Genomic DNA, 19,042 nt, shown 5'->3' with positions numbered 1-19,042 from the left:
CTCTTCCTTCCTCGCATGTGGCAGTTCTTTGAGAACAAGAAGAGGCAAAACCCAAAGCTGCTGTGGGTGCCCACGCTCCGCTCCGTGGGCAGCTCGGACCGGCCACGTGCAGCTGCTGTCAGCAGCCAGGACCAGGACCCCACATGCACCTCGGCCCTCCCCCTCACCACCTGCAGCCCTGAGGTGCATTGGCAAGCCTCCTGCCCAGAGCCCAGGATGGGGACACGAGGTTTCTGGGCCTCAGGGCAGGGCAGGAGGGCCCCAAGCCAGGGGCCAGCGGGCTACTCTGCTCACAGCGCGAGGTTTGCACAATGCTGGGGCTCTGGCCGTGATGGCTCACAGGCCACCCCACAGGCTTTAGACTGGAAGAGGAAACAGCCTGTGGCTTGAACGGGAGCCCCCGGCTCCACGGTACCTCCTGTGCAAGGTGGTGGACAGGCTGGGGCTGCCCACACCCCAGCTGCAAGGGGGGGGGGCCCAGGCTGCCTCCAGGAGCCTGCTTCTGGCTCTCACTCTTCCTTGCCCACCAGGACACCCCTCTCCGGAAGCAGGTGCTCAGAGCTGAACTGGGACAGTGACACATGACCTCTGGCAGGTGGGCAGCACGGCAGGAGTACTGCAGAGCACTGTGGTGGGGGTCCCAGCCATGGTGCAGGCCGGGGTCAGGTTCCCCAGCCCTGCCGCAGGTGTCCTCGGGACTCACCCAGCCTCGGGCAGGCCCAGTGACAGCGAGAGGACCATGCTGCCCCCTAGTGCCAGGAGCCCATCCTAGCATGACGCTGGATTTCTGGGGGTCCGGGCCAGTGTACCAGACCACGTGTGGGCACCTGGACCCTGTCCCCTGCATGGCACCTTGGTAATTATCTTCATGTTGCGCAAACACCGTATGTTTTCACTTTGTCTTTATTTGAGAAGAAAAACATTTCAAAAAGTGGCCCTGCTCAACTGAAGACCGCTCACAGAGGGGCACAGCTGTGGAGACCCACGCCCCCACCCAGGTCTGGGCGGCTGCGGCACAGCAGAACCCAGGACCCTGGGACCTGAGGCCAGCACGGCAGGGACAACATTCAAACTTTATGTTTAAACAGAAACAGGTGGTTTGGCAATATTCAAGTAAAAGCTTCCAAACTCATTTCTTCACGGCACCGGCGGCCTCACTGTGCAGGGACAGCGACCCTGGGCACTGATGCCGGGGGGCCCCGTGGGACGGGCACCTGGGGGGCTGCCTTCTGGCTCCTCTCTGCAGACAGACGCTCGAGGCGCTCCGTGTAGAAGCCATTGAAGTCCAGTCTGCGGGAAGAGAGGGCTGGGCTGCACGCCGGCTGGGTTGCCCTGCAGTGCCATGCCAGGCAGCCCATCCCCCCACAGGCAAAGGGTCGGCTCTGCACCAGGTGCGAGGGACACCCACCCACACAGCCTTCCCGGTGCAAGCAGTACGGACATCAGAACGTAAACACCCACGCGACACGAGAACCGCACCACAGAACCCCTCGTTAGAAGTTCAGGCAGAAGCGCTTCCAGCAGAGTACCCGTCCCACCCCCCGGCCCTGGATGTTGGGGCTGGCCTTGCCTGGCACAGGGGCCTGAGGGGGCCTCAGGCTGTGGGCACCTCCCAGGCCCTGTACTTAGGACATCAGACGCCTGACAGCTTCCCAGGCAGACAAGCCCCAACCCCCTGGGAATCTGAGTGGGGCATCTGCAGAGCGGGGCGTCCAGGTCACTGCCAGGCTCCACGGGCCATGGGAACCTGCTGGCCCCAGAACCACAGACTGGCTGACCAACTTGCTGGCCCCCTGCACCTGTCCTCACCGTCCCTACACTGTCCTCCCCAACGGGCCCCTCCCAGAGTCAACAGGAATGCTCCGTGACAGCTCCTGAGACTGGCGACAAGACCCACCCAGGCCCAAGAGCCCAAACCTGCAGGCTTTAATAAGCACTGCCATGACCCCCACTGTTTGCCCCCAGCGACGTCCTGGCCTGAGCAGCACCGCTGGCCCTGTCCTCGCCCACCTCCGGGCTGCTCTTCTGAAAACGGGGTGATGCCGCTGCCACGCACGGCCCAGGGCTGGGAGCTGGGGGGGCCCTGCCAGCATCCTGGGTCTTGCCTCAGGGAGCCAAGTGTTGGGCGAGGCTGACCCAGCCCAGCACACAGACAGGGACCGGTGCTGGGGCACCGACGGGGCGGCCTGGCGCACGCTGGTGCGCACTCACGCCTGAACACTAACCGCGGCGCACGGGCCTCTCACGGCAGGCGACCAGCAGCGGCACCGGAGGCGAAGGGGGAAGCCGTGCCCAAGCAGACCCCGCCTCAGTCACTCCTTCCCGAGGGGGCCTGAGGCAACGGTGGGGGAGCACATGCAGCGTGGGGGGAGGCTGGGACCCCCGAGCCGACGGCACAGCACGGTGCCACGGCAGCGCACGGGAGGCCGCCCGCACCCACCTGGAGATGACGCTGGCCATGCTGTGCTCACAGTCACTGGTGCTGTAGAGGCTCAGGCGGGCCAGAAGGTCAAGCAGATGCGCTGAGAAGTTCTTGTCAAACTTGTTGATGGTGGCCTCGAAGCTGGAGGTCAGCTGGGGGGCATCCACGTGCTCAGCCACGTACTGGAAGGCGCAGTCGGACACCATGAGCCCCAGCTCCACCCTGGCCCTCTCTCCACCAGCTTGGTTTCCCTCCCACTCCTTCTTAAAAAAAAAAAGGAAAGAAAATAGGAGGGATTTGGGCAAGTTTTCATGTGATAAGAGTTAAGGCGACATAAACTTCCTGAGGCCGTGGGACACAGACTCGCTCCTTTAGGGCAGCGGGCGCCCTGCCCTGCTCCCACCACACGGAAACAGCAAGTCCGCGCCCCTCGTGGGTTCTTCACGCAGCTCAGATTGTCAAGCGGCCGCAGCACTGTCTCCCGGCTCCCTCTCGGCACAAGGGTGTGGGTCGGGAGCACAGGCTGGACCCCCTCCGGAGCTGCGGCTGGCACTGCGGGCCGCGTCCCCAGCATCCCCTCCGAGGAGGCGGACACACCCGGCCCTTCTAGTTAAGGCTGGGCTCTAACTGTTCCGCCGGCAGGGCCCTGTGTGGCAGGCCGGGCGCGGACACCCCAAGCCCTGCTCTGGGAACTGTGGCGTCGCCCTCACGCACAGCCGAGCTGAGGCTTGGACGAGTCTGGAGAGGAGACCCTCTAGCTCGGTTTCGGAACCTAACTGGGATGAGCCTTTTTTAACGAAAAGGAAAACAGAGTGCAGGCCAGCAGCGGGCCTGCGGAGGGGCCGCACACTGCACACCTTCCTAGCGAGCTCCTTCCGGGCACGCTCCTCCGCCCGCTCGGCCTCCGTGGGCGGCCCCAGCATCGTGCCGTGCTCCAGCATCAGCCGGCCCAGCTCGCCGTCCAACTTCATGCTCTGCGTAAATCTCTTGGGGTCAGGAAGAAACGCGGCGGTTAGCTTCCAGGAACCCGGCCCCGGTAAAGGACGAGCTGCCGCACAGCTGAGGCCCCGTCTGCAGACTCGGAGCGGCACACACGGGGCAGCAGCCGTGGACTCGGGGCCACGGTGTGCCACAAGGGTGGGCTTCCAAGGGTGCCCATCCGGGAGCTCGCCAACAGGCTTCTGAGGACAGTGAGCCCCACACAGATCTGGTTCCCGGGCTCCTGGCCCCAGAGGTCGGCTGCCATGTTGCATGCCCTCCAGCTCGACTCCCAGCTCTAGAGCCCTGGTGAGCCTCGCGTCACCCCCCTGCCTCCCAACACTTACTTTCTGTGCCAGCATTTTGAGTCACTGAATCAAGTCACCGCAACTGCACAAAAAGACGCCGGGTGCCCCGCACAGGGCCGAGGTCGGAGCCGCGGCAGCTGCTGGCCCCGGCCCCTGGCGGTGGAGGAGGGCTCGGGGACACAGGCCTGCGCGTGGCGGGCGGCGCACCTGCATGCAGTTGGTGAACATGACGCACACGGACATGAGTCTGGAGAAGACTTTGAGCAGCTCGGGGTTGGTCAGCATGCAGTCCTTCAGACAGTTGTCCAGGAAGCTCGTGTGGTGGCCCAGGACGTCGTCGATGTTGGACGCCTGTGCGGAGAGAGGGCACCGCCTTGGCTCGCAGCACGACTCCGTGAGGAGAGCAGCCCCGCACGGGCCAGGCCGAGGCTCTGCACGCTTCTGTGTTGTTTCCTTCCCTTACGTGACCCAATGGCTTTGGGTGCTCAACATGCTGGCGGAGGGCCAGGGTTTGGGTTCTTAAGCGCAGAAAGGAGGCGGCGCTGCTGCTGTCCCTTCACGCTTCTGGGACGTGCTGACAGGCCTGCAGTGTGCAGGGACACAGAGCCGCCCCAGCCCCCAGCCCCCCCCACACTCGCGGCCGGGCTCCGTCCCTCCGAGACGACGTGGTGCGCCCTGGTCGGCCTGTGCCGCGTGGCGTGTCGAGCTCAGACTTACGGATTTCAGGTTCTTCTCCAGCGCGTGCCAGGTCGGCTCCAGCACCTCAAACTTCATGTAGTACTGAATGTTCTGAATGAAGTTGAGCATCCGCTGCCGCAGGGTGAAGGCGCCGGCAAACCTGCGCGAGCACAAGGGCGGTTCCTGCCGCGGCCGCCGCGCGCCCCCCGCTCCATGCTTGGGGCCCCTCCTCCGAGCGCCCACACACAGGCACACACGGCACCGCTGTCACCAGCCGGTGACCGACAATAGAGGGGCAGAGCCAGCGTCTGCTCTGGGGGCCACGGCCCCCGCTGCAGTGCGAAACCCGTCCTGGGTCACGGGACGAGGGGGTGACAAGCCGCCTTTCGAGAGCCGTGGGCAGGGCGTGCAGCGGCCGAGGGACGCACCATTTTGCGGCGTGCGGCGGGTACTGCTTGGTGGCCTTGTTGCTGACCCAGACGCCGCAGAGCCGCCGCTCCACGTGCTTGCAGTAGAACATGTGCCGGAAAAGCATCTGGTAGCGTGTCAGCGCCTTCCTGCAAGACGAGGGGCACAGGATGCTGAGCAACACCTGGCGGGCGCCGCTGGCCTTGACCATCGTGATGCTCACGGCACACGGAGGCCGAGGCTCTGACACCACCGATGCCGTCCTGTACCCCAGGAGCCGGGCGGCCCACCCTGCGCAGGAGTGACCGTGCACAGCTGCTGCGAGCGGTCTGCTGGGCACAACCTGCCGTCCCTGCAAGCCTGGAAGCACGTCCACGGAAGCCAGCGCCGGAAGGACCAACGCTCACCTATTGATAATCAGCGACAGGGGCCACTTGACGACGTAGTCGAAGGAGAAGGCCTCTAGGCCGCTCAGCGTGAGCTCAGTGGGGTCGGCATGGACCATCGCCTTCTCCTGCTTGGTCTCGATGGCCAGAACCCGCAGCAGCTGAGTGATGAGGTCATGAGGCATCAGATCGATCTTGAGAAAGAAAGAAAAAACGGTCACCACCCACCTGGGTTAAGCCTCTGCCTTCGGCTCAGGTCATGATCTCAGGGTCCTGGGATCGAGCCCTGCATCGGGCTCTCTGCTCGGTGGGGAGCCTGCTTCCCCCTCTCTCTCTGCCTGCCTCTCTGCCTGCTTGTGATCTCTGTCAAATAAATAAATAAAATCTTATAAAAAAAAAAGTGCTGCGTCCTGACTGCGGCCCCAGCCCGGCTGCCACGGGAGCTGGAGAAGCAAGTCCGGGACTGACACAGCTTCCTCTGGCACGGACCCCGCATCCGGAAGGCCGGCTTACGAAACGAGTGTCTGCCAGTAAGGCCTCAGCCGCTTCCACCAAGCCAAAAAGGAGAAGTGCGGAGACGACGTGTAAGTACCACGGGCGTAAACGAGGAACTACGCAGCGAGTCATGCTGACTGTGAACGTGCTGGTTCAGCTGAAAACCCACGGGGTCTGCTGACCTCCCCTAACCCCGGTGGCAAACAGCCGACAGCTGCCTGGGGGGCTCGCAGACAGGCGACGGGCACGTGTGTCGTGCGCTGCAGCACGGGGTGTGCTTCACGATAACGCAAGCTACAAGGGAGGAGATGTTAGTAAAAAGGAAACGCGTCCACGTCACTGTACTGTCCCCACGAAGAAGGCTGCGCGCGAGCACGCCTGCTCGGGTCGCCCCGTGCTGCCCAAGGGTGAGCTGTGGTAGCACCGGCAGGAGTCAGGTCCCCCCGGGGTTGCACGTCGGCCGTCCTGCTCGGGCAGCCACTCCACCTCTCCGGACACGGGAACGTGGGTCTGAGGGTGCTGCCCCGGCCCCAGCCCCGGCCCCCGGCCCACCTTGAGATCATCCTTGAAGGGGTCCGTGTTGGCCGTGCTCATGCGCAGGGCCAGCTCCAGGAGCGCCTCCAGACGGGTGGGCGTGATGTCGTCCACCGGTTTCTTCAGCTCGTCCTCGGTGAGGTCCATGAAGTGCACAAAGAAGTCCCCCTGGTCCATCAGGAAGTAGCGCTTGATGGACCTGAAGAGCAGGTGGGGCCCGGAGGTCACGCAGAGCGGCCCAGACTCAGGAAAACCGACAGGCGGCCGACAAGGAAGAGCTGTGTGCAGACACACGGCTCCCACCACCACCCACGGTTTGGACGACGTGGTGGGCACGGCTGGCGTGGGCCGTACGGCCCAGGGAGGGTGAGCCGAGCCCCGCAGCACTCCCCACGGAAGTACACAGACCGTACTAACTGGCCCGACCCTGCTCAGCTTCCGGGATCAGACAAGACCAGGTGCGTTCAGGGGGCTAAGGCCATAGACCAGAGAAGTACATTAGAAAGGGGAGGCCGGCGGCCAGCTTCTGAAGAGCAGGGACAAACAGCTCTGAGGCACGGGTGAAGGACCTCTGTGTCCGACTACGGCAAGAAACACTGCCCAGAAGGGGCTGGTGGCCCTGCTTGGGGGCAAGGCTGGCAAGCTGGACCACCTCTGACAAGGTAACACTGGCAGACACGGCCCCACTGAGCCTCTTGGGAAGCAGGACAAGGCGGCAGGGTCACAAATGTGCAAGGTTCTTAGGCCGGAGACAACCTGGCAGCTTGTGTTTCTAGTGACAAAACGGGGACGCTAAGAGCGTCTGGCCTCGGTCAGACACCGGGAGGGCTCCACAGCTGAGTGAGAAGGTGGAAGGCAGAAGCTGACCTCAGGTGCGCCACGAGCTCCTTCTCCTCCATCAGGAAGGCCAGCAGGACCTTGCTGGCATAGTTAAAAGCCTTCTCGATTTGCTCAACATACGCCCGCTCCTTCAAAGTGTAGATGATCTCCTTGGCCACTGGGCAGGTGACATCGTGGCCACACTCTCTGACTACGTTCAGGTATTTTCCTGAAAAGACAAGAAGAAAACAGATAAAAAATTTCACTATAGGGGCACCTGGGTGGCTCAGAGGGTTAAGCCTCTGCCTTTGGCTCAGGTCATGATCTCAGGGTCCTGGGATCGAGCCCCGCATCAGGCTCTCTGCTCAGCGGGGAGCCTGCTTCTCCCTCTCTCTCTGCCTGCGTCTCTGCCTACTTGTGATCTCTCTCTGTCAAATAAATAAATAAAATATTAAAAAAAAAATTTCACTATATACAGACACTAAACCACAGGCCTGAAGCTCAGATACTGTGACCCCAATACCAGCTGGGGCCTGGAAACACGGTCCTAGAGCCCTTTACACAAGGCAGGGAAACACAACTGATGTCCACGAAGGACAGAAGCGCTAAGTGCTGAAACGGGCCGGGCTCTCTCTTAGCCAGGGTTTTCTGACAAAGCACAGAAATGATTCCGAGAAGCTTTCGGAGAGTGAGATTTTCAGTCCTCTTCCAAACGCATCCTTGACCGCCGAGTCCCTGGCTTAAGCCTGTCTAGTACCTCAGCCCTTCTGTGCTTCTAACTCGGGTTCCCAGCCCACGTGATGGCGACTGGAACACCGCTGGGCCACTGAGGCCCATGTCCTTGACCGCTTTTCCTGTGGTGGTGTATGACAGTGACCCACAAGGACATGGACCCTTGGCCTCTGTCCCCGCTGCTGGCACCGAGCTCCGACAACCCTTGCGACCTCGAGACCCAGGAGGCCCCTCCAAGCAGCTGAGTTTGTCCCCGCGAGGTGACTCCGGGCGGCCCCCGGACAGCTCGGGATGGGGGCTGCGTGCCGGGGACCCAACCCTGTGACCAGAGACTGGAGGTCTGGTCTCGCCCCCTGGCGCCGGGGAGGGGGAGGGGCCAGAGGCGGAATAAGACACCAACGGCCAAAGATCCCCTCACTCGTGCCTGCGTCGCGGAACCTCCCTAAAGCCCTACACGGAGCAGCGAGGCGCGTGTCCGGGTGCTGAACACATCCGCACGCAGGCGGCGCCCCCGGTGCCAGGCGTGTAGGAGCTCCCGTGCTCGGCACCCGCCCAGACCTCGACCCGAGGACCTCTTCACGCGGCTGCTCGCCCGCGTCCTTGCTAACAACGCGGTGATCTAGAAAACACGGTGTCTCCCTGAGTTCCGTGAGCCGCACTAGCAAATGGCCAACCCTGCACCGGGGCGTCAGGGGAACCTCCAACGCGCAGCCGCATCAGATGGCCGTGCAGGTGGCCTAGGGCCCCGGCACTGTAGACGCGGGGGCCGCCTTGAGAGCCTGAGCTCCGAGGCCGAGGAGCCCACACCCACCAACCCTGGGTGGTCCGTGCCAGGACTGGGTGGATTCACGGGACACCCAGCGGGTGTCCACAGGCAGCAGCAGAGCTGGACGTTGGCGTGGAAAAGCCGCATGTCTGGGGCCGGCTGGGAGCAGGAAAGAAATTTTCCTGTCAATGGTTTCTAGAAACAAGGTAGTGGAGAAAAGTCATCTGGAGACAACCTCCCAGGGCCAGAGAACAAAACAATGGCGCCCAGAGCCACAGGAGCTGGACAGGACAGCGACGAGGCGCAGGAAGGCCCTGCGGAGGCTGTTCCAGCCCTGTGCACAGCGGGGCACCTGCCCCGCAGCAGGGACACAAGGATAGCCACAGGACAGAGGGCAAGTGTGCACTGGGCTGGGGCACGGGGCTCACCTGTGCTGAGCACCTTGCCGGCCATCTTCTGCAGGAAGGAGGGGATCTGCCGCTGCACCACGGTGTACCTCTGGTCCCAGTACTTGTCGTTGTAGTCCTCCTGGATCTTCTCCTTCCGCAGCTCGTGCTCCTCCACCATGAACTCGCTGGCGAGCACAGGACGCTCTCAGGCGGCAAGCCGAGCTCGACGGCCCAGCAGGCTCGGGAGGTCCCACGCCCACGAGCGGTGTCACCCGTCAGTGCCCAGCTGCGCGCCCGCTCTGAGGCTCTGAGGAATTCAGGGCCCCGGGGCGCAGGCTGACCGCTCCGTGGTCCCGCCCGTCAGGAAACGCAGCCCTTCCCTCCCGTGCGAAACCAGGCAACGAGCCGGTCCCAACCGCAGGGGTGAGACATCACTTAGCGGGGCGCGGTTTTGAAACACGTTCCCTGTCAGGCCCTCCCCTCAGACTGTTACTGGAACCAGCAGCAGAAACACACTGCTTCTAGCCCTGACTTTGAAAGTGCCTGAGCAGTACAGCTGTCCTCGAGCCGCCTGGCTCCGTGACGTACTGAAACCCCCAGGCTGGGAAGGAGCCCTCGCCAGCGGGGACGGAAGCCCACGGCGAGGCCAGGAGGGCCCCTCGGCGTGCTGAAGCCTCTCTGGGCTGCGTGGCTGCACGTGGCTGTCGTCCCCGACTCCCTCAGGCTCCGCGAGTCCTACCTGTACGGGTCATCGATTATCCCTCTATAGATCCACTTTTCCAGAATCTCAAAGTACGGCACACTGGCGGCCTTGGTGAGGTAGAGGCACAGCTCCTGCGCCTGGCTGTCGCCCGTGTAGTTGAAGCTCCGGTCGTGGAGAAGGCTCAGGGTGGACCCCCCGACACACTCGCCTTTATCCACCGAGGTGGCTGCCAGGAGGGGAGGCAGCAGTCAGCTGAGAAGGGGTGCCCATGGCTGCCCCAGCTAGGTGACAACAGACCAGGACCTCCTTCTAGGGACAGATGATCCTTCTGTGGGAGACACTCAAACCATAAGCTCGAAATCACTAACGAGCATTTATCAGTAAGCGCTTCCAGAGTTTTCCTGCCACAAACTAAAACAGGAAGCAATACAGGCTTTGGCCTCACACCCTGGTGTCCTTGGTGAGGAAGTGGATGCGAGCCTGGCCTGGGAGTTTCACCTTCACACGCCACGACGCGCTCCACCATGGAACGTGCCTGCCCGCTGCCCCAAGTGCCTCCCAGGGCCTGGCCGGTGTGGCGAGGTGGGGGGCAGGCACGTACCCAGGGAGGCCAGGATGTCGACGGTGCGCATGGCTGGCTGGATGTAGAACCAGAGCTTCTGGAGGGACAGGAGGCCCTGCCTCTGCAGCTGCTCCAGCTGCGTGACCAGGATCAGGTACTCCTTCACGAGGGTTCTCATGGCGGCCGCCAAGGCGTGGTTCACCTGTCCGTACTCGAAGGAAGACTTTTCTTCAATGAACCTAGGAGGGAAAAGAGCACCGGGACCCATGAGCAGGGGAGGCTACATGTTCCAATCAGAGGTCAGACGTTCTGAGCCCCCTCCCCTCTCAAGCGTGTAGACACCAGCCCCCGCACTCGTCCCCAGGCCCCTCAGAACCGTGCCAGGCACGAGACCGGTCGCAACAAGACGAGGACGCTTTCTAGAAGAGGATTCAAATGACCTCACGAACACAGAGTGTGCGCCGCAGGGTGAAGAGTGCCCGGGAAGGCCTGCGTCCAGCCTCAAGGCCTGTCGGGCGCCTACCTGGTCACTGTGGAGTAACTGGCAGCCGCGGGGAGGATCCTGTTCACCAGCTCCCTGATGGACAAGTCGAGGTTGGGGTCCACGAGGAAGGTGCGGCTCTGCCTCCCGGTGAGGGGCTGGGCGGTGATGTACCTGCCGTCCACACCCACCAGCACATACAGCAGGTCCTCCACCACGGCCGACTCCTGGGAGGCCAGGGGCAGCGTGCCTGTGGGCCGCAGATACCAGCTGGGCCACGGCCTCACTTCCAGGGCCCCTCACTCCCACTGGCCTTTCTCCTGACCCCATCTGCTCAGGTACCTTCTGCTGATTTCCCTGTGATTCCCTCAAACATTCATGACCATGAGAATCCGGCTGTTCACTGGGATCTGACGCATCCCAGGGAGGCACAAAGGCCGGGATTCGGAAAGCATCAGGAGCACAGGACAGGTGGGGCCTGGGCAGTGTGCCACAGCCCTGAAGCACCAGACAGATAAAACCCTCCGACACAAGTACAAGCTCGACATTTAAGCCGATCAAGTTAAGGATGCAAGAAGCACTTCTGGCGGAAGCCGTTCTTACAGCACTTACTACAACGTAACAGGCCTGGGTTGCCATGGGATAAGACTGTCTTTGAAGGCTTTGAAGAGGTGACAATTTCCAGCACGTGTGTGCCGTACAAGGCGGCTTCCTTACCACCATCTAACTGAGGACAGTCCTGTGCCATCAACCAAGGCCGCCGGCCAAAGGCCTCCTGGCCCCAGCAGCTCCCTGCCCCTCTCGGTTCACAGCCCCAGGACAACCCTCGCCGTCCTCCCGAGCACCTGCTGGGACAGACCACCACGCGTGGGGAGCCAGAGGTGGCAGTGACAAGGGTGTCTCTGCGTCCTTGCCTTGCAGCCCAGCCTTGCGCAGCTGGCCCAGGGGGTGGCCCCGACAACCCCACGGCATCCCAGAACCCAGGCTTGGTGGATCCGGACGGCACTGCCCCACACGTCAGTTCACAAAAGCTCAGCTGGCGTCACACACCCGCACGCCAGCCTGCTGACGGCAGGACACAGGCTCTGAGCCCAGCAGCCACCTGTCCGTGAGTGGCATGGGTCGCGTGAACTTCAAGCTCCGTTTCCTCTTCCCGACGCCAGCGGCTGTCAGGACGAGCTCACTCACGGCTCCGACTGAAGCGGTGAGGTGCAGCTTCCTGTTCCTCAAGTGCGGGGGTGCCGTCTAGGAATTGCCACCAAGCCCCACCACCACTCACTTGAGATCTGAGCATCGCCCAGTTAGAGCCCCAGTGGACGCTCTCAGTGGGAGGTGAGGGGTACAGCACCAGGTCAGCTGGCCTTGGGGTAGGGCCCCTGGCCTTGGGGACAGACGCCACCATGCCCCTCCAGCACCCTACCCGCACATGGAAAAGGACCAGGTCGCAGGCCGAGGAAAGGAACAGCCACGGGTGGCACAGCTGGCCTGGAGGCTGAGCTCTGAAGGGACACGGGAGCAAGCCAGGGTGAGGGACACTGCACGGTGAGGCGTGGCCAGGAGGCCTGTCCGCCAGCGCTGGGGGAGTCACCAGACAGGCCACGTGGGACACAGGCCGGAGTCTCAAAGCCGCCAGCTCTGCGATGACGGCAGCAGGGCTGGGTGCGAGGACCCATGCCGCCGGCTACCTGGGCCAAGTGAGAGGGAAACAGATGTCCACTGCTCAGCCACACCAGCCGCACCTCATCGCCCAGGAGCTACATCCAGCAGACGGCCCCGCACTAGGCAGGGCAGATCCAGACCTTCCTTTACCACAGGGAGCTCTGGGGAGGTGCTGAGCCCCAAGCCAGTGAGAGCAGAAGGACCGCGTCTGGGCAAGAGCAGCAGAGGGAGGTGGGGGACCTGGGACCAGGTCGGTGCAGCGGGGGAAGCAAGCACACGTGCTGCCCCCAGCTCCGGGACCCGGTGAACTGTGACACCAGTCACCACGGGAAAAGTAGAGACATTAGAGGGAAGGTCAGGAGCCCCACTGCAGGCACACATGACAGACAGATGCCCAGGGGAGACCAAAGTTCAGGGAGACGTCCTGAGGGTACAGATCTGGGATCGCAACGGAGGCAATAAACAAACGAGGTCACCCTGCAAAGGGAAAGTAGCAAGGAAGACCTGAGAGCAAGCCCCAAGGATGCACTTGGCAGGGAGGGTGGGGGGAGCAGGAGAGAAAGGGACATGCCGAGGCAGCGAGGACCTAAGAGCCTGGCGCTACCAAGGACGAGAACTCAGGAAGGTCGGTGCGCCACGCTGCTCAAGGGCGCCCGGATATTGGAAATGCGCATCACATACCTATAGGCACAGCCGCGTCTGTGCTTACGCCTGAGCCAGTCAGGAAATCCCCCGCCAGTGTGGGTCTCTCGTACACCCACGGTGGAAAGACCGGGAGGCGCTGGCCCGAATTTTTTTTGTTCTGCTTATCTCGAAGCAGCTTTCTTGTAAGTTCCAGAGACTGGAATTTTCAAAAAGAAAAAGAAACAGACTTTCAGTACCAACACTTAAAACAGACATCTAGGGCATGGGAGAAATCAGTCACCCGGCACATGAAGGCTCAGTACAGATGTGAAGAAAGGAGTGTCTCCAGGCCCATCACGGTGCCAGGCGCTGGCTGTATGACAGGGACCCCACCCCTCCTCAGGCTCTCGGTCTGCAGGACCCCCAGGGACCCCAGGAGCACCAGAACGGGCTGCACCCTTCCTGGGCACACCTACACAGAGATTCAATGGCTTTTTCCTGGTGGCACAAAGTCTAGACATGACCTGATGGGTGGAGACAAGGCTCCAGGGACAGCCAACTGGAGAAGGGGGCCACCACCTAGGCCCCTTAGGTCCAGGGGGAGAGGCCAGCACCTGCAGCACATGCCCAGAGCAGTGGTCCTCCTGTGTGACAGGCCACCGGAAGCTGACCAGGGCAGTTCCAGGGACCCAGCTTTCAGAAGTCCCAGGTCCAGGGTGGCCAGAGAGAGGGCGGGTGCAAACCATCTGCTCATCTGTCATACAGGGTAGCAGAGTGAGGACACCCGTGGTGCTGATGTGAGACAGTCCCAGCCAGCACTGGCCGTCGTGCCTGTCGGAGCCACTGAACTGGACAAGCAGAGACCCTGCTCAGACCCTCACGGTCGTCCAGCCAGGCGCTGGGGCAGGACATGAAATCGAGAGCAGGAGGAAGCAGCTTTTAAGTATGAGAGACAGAAAACGGCGCAGAGAAAATGATCTACAAAGTACAATCTTAGAAAAACAAACTACCAAAAACTAATCGAGGGGAAGGAAGAATCACAATTAACGGAGACTGAGAGCCACGCGAGGGTCCCCAGCAGGCAAGCCCGACAGCCTGGTAGGTCAGAACCTTCCTGCACCGTCGTCTAGTCCTGTGGTCCAGGACTGTCCCCCACAAGGGCGGCGGGGACCCCGTACCTGCTGCGGCGTGGAGCCCGCGGCCACACTGCCAAGCTGCTTCCTCAGCTCCTCCAGCTCCTGCGCCGAGATCCTGGAGGCCGCGGCTGGGGCGCTGAAGCTGGTGGTGCCGCCTGCAGCACTGGCGGCGAGCTCCGCGCGCTCTTTCGCGTTCTGCTGTAAATACTGCAGCGTCTGGAAACACACGAGACGGTGCGTCGCACGGGCCAGCCCTGGCTCCTTCCTTCCCGACTCCACGTGGAGGGACGGCAGGACCCCCGTGAGGCCCGGAGCTGCAGTCCCGTCTCTCGGTGTCTGCTGCTGCGAGGTGCCACGGCTCCAACGCAGGAGACGAGGAGCACCCCAAGGCCGCCCGACAGCCACTCCCGAAACACCACTCCCAAGGGGACGGTCCTTTCACTACACTCTGCCAGTCTCCCGGGCCGTGGCAAGACCGCGTCCCTTTGTCCATCCCCAGCGCGGGCAGTCAAATGGGCCTAGCCACACCCTGCACCCCTGAACAGGCCCTGGGCCCGCAGAGGAGAGGGCCGATCCCGTCGGTGCAGCGGCTCTGCCGGCCTCGACACCAACTGCTTTTCTTAGCGCGTGAGCAGCACACGTCCGATGCACAACACACGAAAACACATCGGACACGATGAAAAATAAAGGCCCCCAGCCTGGGAAGTAAGGGCTGTACTACTTCTCAAGTTCATCCCAGCGCGAGTCACTGTCCCTTCTGAAGCTCCACAGACACGTTCCTACGTCACGTCGAAGGAGCTACATGGGGGCAGAAATGTGCCGTCAGAGGCGTTGTGTCAACGGAGCACATCTCGTGAGTGTCCATCGGAGCAATCCCACCCGACGAGCTCCGTCAGGAGCCCGCGTCCCAGTCGCCTTGCCCGACACTCCCCACGCGAGCCCACACAGCCAGTACCTCTCTGTCTTCTGTGAGTTTTGATAACAGGTACACCAGCGGGTCAAGGTTCCTCGTGTTTTTAGATTTCAGTTCATCATACTTTTTTAGAAAATCTTCCGGAGTACGAGAAAATTCTGCTATTTTAACCTCAAAAGCATAAACAGGAGAGATTCAGTGCCAATAGCAAACAACTTTTAAAAAGCTTCCAGAGGGGCACCTGGGGGGCTCAGTGGGTTGAGCCTCTGCCTTCGGCTCAGGTCGTGAAACCGGGGTCCTGGGATCGAGCCCCGCACTGGGCTCTCTGCTCTGTGGGGGGCCTGCTTCTCCCTCTCTCTCTGCCTGCCTCTCTGCCTACTTGTGGTCTCTGTCAAATTAAAAAAGAAAATCTTAAAAAAGAAATCTTCCAGAAAACTAACACAAACGCCGAAACAGTGCAACTAGGTAGGCTAAATGATCCCATACGTCTGAAGTAAGACTTACACCCAACACGCGCCGTTAGCCCTACACACTCCTCTGTAGCTCCTGCTTCCTCAGCCTGAGATCAGGAAACAGCCACGTGGATTTTTTTTACCATTTTACGCACTTGCTTTGTACGTTCATCACTCTTCGCTCCAGAGCTGGGCTCAGCTCTGGGTTATGTCCGCTCACTGATTTTCGGCGCTCCCTTTGTAATAAATCACATTCACTTCTGTGTTCCCAAACACTGCCTGCCCAGTAAGTTTTCCTAACTCTCCCGCTGCCATTGTAAACCTATTTAAATAACTGAAGTTCACAGTGTGTTTCTAAAAATAAATTTAAAAATTCTCTTTACTGAAAATCCGTAATTTTGAATTATACATTATTTGAATAAAGATAGAAAAATCTGCTTTAAAGGGATTTCAATACAGTTAATACTAGGAGCTTCCTCTTCTTTTCAAGTTTTTTATTTTTTTTTAAGTAATTTTACGCCCATCGTGGGACTCGAACTCATGACCCCGAGATCCAGCTGCTCCACAAACTGAGCCAGCCAGGCGCCACCAGGAGCTTCCTTTCCGTGCAGAGGAACAGGAGTCTCCTTCCTCACAGGACCCAGAACCTGGGTTCTGAGGTCAGGCTGACACCCCAGCACTCTCCCCGAGCCTCCATTTACTCATCTGTACAACAGGGTGGGTGACAAGAGCTTGTATAAGGAATCATCAGAAGCACAGAGTTGAGCAGAGGACGTGGTCCAAGAAAAGCCTCCACAAGTGCTGTCGGCCATCAACACTGGTGATGCTACGGCTGTTCCGTCAGGAAACTCGTGAACTCTGTGCACAGGCTACACCAGGATGGGGCCCAGCTTGCCCGGGGCCCAGCGCACCACCAGGGACGGAACCCACCTTGGCACTGTGTGCAGATACGGTGGTTGTGACATAGGGTGTCCTGTTCTTCTGCAGCAGGTCGATATAGACCTCAGCCCCATCCCCTCCATGGACACGCAGCAAGCTGAGCAGCTCATTGACGTCGTGGTGAATCCGAAATTCACTCATAGTTTTGGCTCAGAAACATCACAACAGGTTCTCCTAAAAGTGAGAGGAAAGCTGTTTATAAAAATAAAACTGTGCTAACAGGCCTGGTGAGGACGAGGAGGCCCCAGTTCAACATTGAGCATCGAGCACAGAAGACTGGGCACACACGCCACGTTTGCGAACTAAGTAGTGAGCACTGATTTGCAGCTCCACACCAGGAGACTGAAGCTCTAGTCCTGTGGCACAGACGCTGAGAACTGGCCAGAGCCAGGCCGTCTCCAAACGTAAGAGCAGAAGAGTTCAGCACAAACACGCACACGTACGAATCAGGTCATGGTAGCCACAGCCACCGATACGAGGCACAGCAGGGCATGGGTTGTGGAGTCCTAGCCGGTCTGAACCCTGCCTTGGCCAGTTCTGAGCGGTGGGGCCGCAGGCAAAGACCTTGGCCTCTCTGGGCTTCTGACAAGGGGTGACTATTACTCCTACCACAGAGCTGCTGTGCGCTGGGCTTCAACACAATCACCCTCATAGAGCACCAAAGAGCCCACACCCAGTAAGTTCCAGTGGCGTCGTCACCGGAGAAGCAGGAACAAACGTGCTTTTATTACTTAGGGCTGATCGCGTGGAAATGTCATTCCTGGAGAACGGGCTGGATTTACAAAAGGAACCCTGGATCCGAGTTTGGGAACCGACAGCATCCCAAACCACCGGGTACCAATCACAGAGGACCTCCAACAGGCAGTGCAACGTACGAGCAAGACAGCAAAGAGGACGTGGAACTTCCCCCCAAGGCCCCTCCGAATCTAAGGCCATCCGGTTCCATCCGAGCGCTACAAGGGGTCCTCAGCAATGGGGGTTGTCCCGCGCTGGCTGCACCGAAGACCCTTCGTCAGGCCAGACGGCAAGCACACCGCGCTTCCCACCAAAAACACCTGTCCACCAGGTACACGCAGGGGAGAGCCCTTCAGAAGTGGAACTATCTGCAGGAAACCTTGTGTTTGTGCTAAAAGTACAAGCACAGACACGCCCTCGTCACAAAGATCATAAAGAAACCAGGTCTCCGTGGGGATGTGGACGACTCCAGCACCGACGGTGGCTCTCGAGGGCGGGCAGGACCTCCCAGGAGGACGTCGGGAAGTGTGTAAGGGACGCTTCCGCTCGTCACAGCGACCAGAAGGGGGCTCTGGGTATTGGGTGGGCAGGAGGCCAGAGAGCTGGACCACCAAGAGAAGCATCCCACCGAAAACGTCAACAGCGCCCACTGAGAACGCTCAGGAGCATCTCGTCACCAGGCCCACTCCTGAGCTCCTCCGCTGGCAGCCAAACAGCCGTGGGGGAGGGGCGGAACCCCTCCCCACTGTGAGCCAGCGGTGGGCTGCAGGAGGGGCCGGGGGCTTCCCCAGGAGTGAGTGAGGCAGAGAGAAGTGGCAGCGGGTCTTTCCTGAGGGCTCAAAGCCAACTGCACAAAGGGGCCTGCAAAGCGTTGTGCCGTTCGTGAGAAAACGTCAAGACTCTCAACGCTTTTTCATGAGATGAGCTACGGTCCGTCCAGAGCTCTTCCGGGCCGCGAAGGGACCGACGGGGCGCACAGGCCCCAGCCTTTCCTTCCAGAACGAAGCGAGGTCACTGCACCCTCAGAATTACACCTCAGAGCTATGTGTTCATGTGTTGAAGACGCAGAACCCGTCTCCCGGCCCGCCGCGAGCACGTGTGCGCCCCACTCCACGCGGGACCATCTGGGTGGGCAGTGGGGTCGGCCTCAGAGCCGCCCGCCCGCCGCCCAGGGCCCCCAGCACTCTAAGCGGGGAACCGTCTCACAGCCGGCCGGGCGTCTCCCCAGCCAGGCAGAGGCTCCAAGGGGCCGCGCCCGCCTCTACGTGCCCCCGGCGGCACCGCGCACGGCGTACAGCCCCGCACGTCTCGGGCGCGGGCGGGACGCAGGACGCCAGAAAGGCAGGCAGACAGACCGGGCCTGGCCGGCCAAGCGAGGGCCACTGGGCCAAGGGGGCGGAGCGGCCTTCTTCCAACAAGAAACGCTACGAGGGAGCGCGGGCCGCCACGACCGCGCGGGCTCGGGTCCGGTGCGCGGCTCGGAGCAGAACGACCCAGGGGCCGCCCCAGCCTTGCCGGCGGGAGGCGGACACGTTGAGCGCAGGGAGGCTGGGAGGGGCAATGTGGGCGTCCCCGGGCGGCGGTCCGCGGGTGCGGGTCCGGGAAGGGAACCCCGAGGTCCCGCGTGCGGACGCTACGGTCGGCCGGACGGCGCGGCGGCCAGGGCGGCGCCAACGCGCGGGCATGCGGGCCTGACAGCGCGCGGTGAGGGGGCGAGCCGCAGGCAGCCGGCGCGGGGAGGCGCTGCGCATGCCGGGCGGGCGCGCAGGGAACGAGGGCCGCGCCCGCCCCGCCGGCCCCCAAGGTTCAGGCGCCGCCACCCCCGGCTGGACTCACCGCGGGTACAACGCGTCCCGGCCCAGCCCGCCGAAGCCCCGAGGCCCGCGCCGGCAGCGGAAATGGCCTCACGTCACTTCCGGCCCC

The 19,042-nt window shown here is 61.6% G+C and overlaps 1 protein-coding gene across 1 annotated transcript; it reads right to left on the bottom strand.

The window, feature by feature from the left end:
- Nucleotides 1-885: 885 nt before the first annotated feature.
- On the bottom strand, nucleotides 886-18,996 carry TUBGCP2 (tubulin gamma complex associated protein 2). Its single transcript, XM_032882049.1, has 18 exons — nucleotides 18,956-18,996; nucleotides 16,376-16,558; nucleotides 15,036-15,164; nucleotides 14,123-14,296; nucleotides 13,002-13,161; nucleotides 10,704-10,911; nucleotides 10,220-10,419; nucleotides 9,655-9,844; nucleotides 8,955-9,100; nucleotides 7,077-7,257; nucleotides 6,228-6,408; nucleotides 5,202-5,374; nucleotides 4,815-4,943; nucleotides 4,426-4,546; nucleotides 3,916-4,059; nucleotides 3,280-3,408; nucleotides 2,441-2,604; nucleotides 886-1,290 (listed from the first exon to the last, which is right to left on the bottom strand). The coding sequence occupies exons 2-18, from the start codon at nucleotides 16,523-16,525 to the stop codon at nucleotides 1,155-1,157; spliced, it is 2,715 nt and encodes a 904-aa protein (XP_032737940.1). The 5' UTR covers nucleotides 16,526-16,558; nucleotides 18,956-18,996; the 3' UTR covers nucleotides 886-1,154.
- Nucleotides 18,997-19,042: the final 46 nt, after the last annotated feature.

The sequence above is a fragment of the Lontra canadensis genome, unplaced genomic scaffold, assembly GCF_010015895.1.
Source record: "Lontra canadensis isolate GAN:19392208 unplaced genomic scaffold, GSC_riverotter_1.0 scaffold79, whole genome shotgun sequence".
NCBI classification, from domain to species: domain Eukaryota; kingdom Metazoa; phylum Chordata; class Mammalia; order Carnivora; family Mustelidae; genus Lontra; species Lontra canadensis.
This window is presented reverse-complemented; position numbering and strand designations above follow the sequence as displayed.

Coding starts and splice junctions, on each gene's coding strand:
- TUBGCP2 (XM_032882049.1), bottom strand. CDS start 16,525: ATGAGTGAATTTCGGATTCACCACGACGTCAATGAGCTGCTCAGCTTG. Junction 9,845..10,219: donor CGACATCCTGGCCTCCCTGG/GTACGTGCCTGC, acceptor CCCTCCTGGCAG/CCACCTCGGTGGATAAAGGC. Junction 2,605..3,279: donor GGAAGGAGCTCGCTAGGAAG/GTGTGCAGTGTG, acceptor TGCGCCTTCCAG/TACGTGGCTGAGCACGTGGA.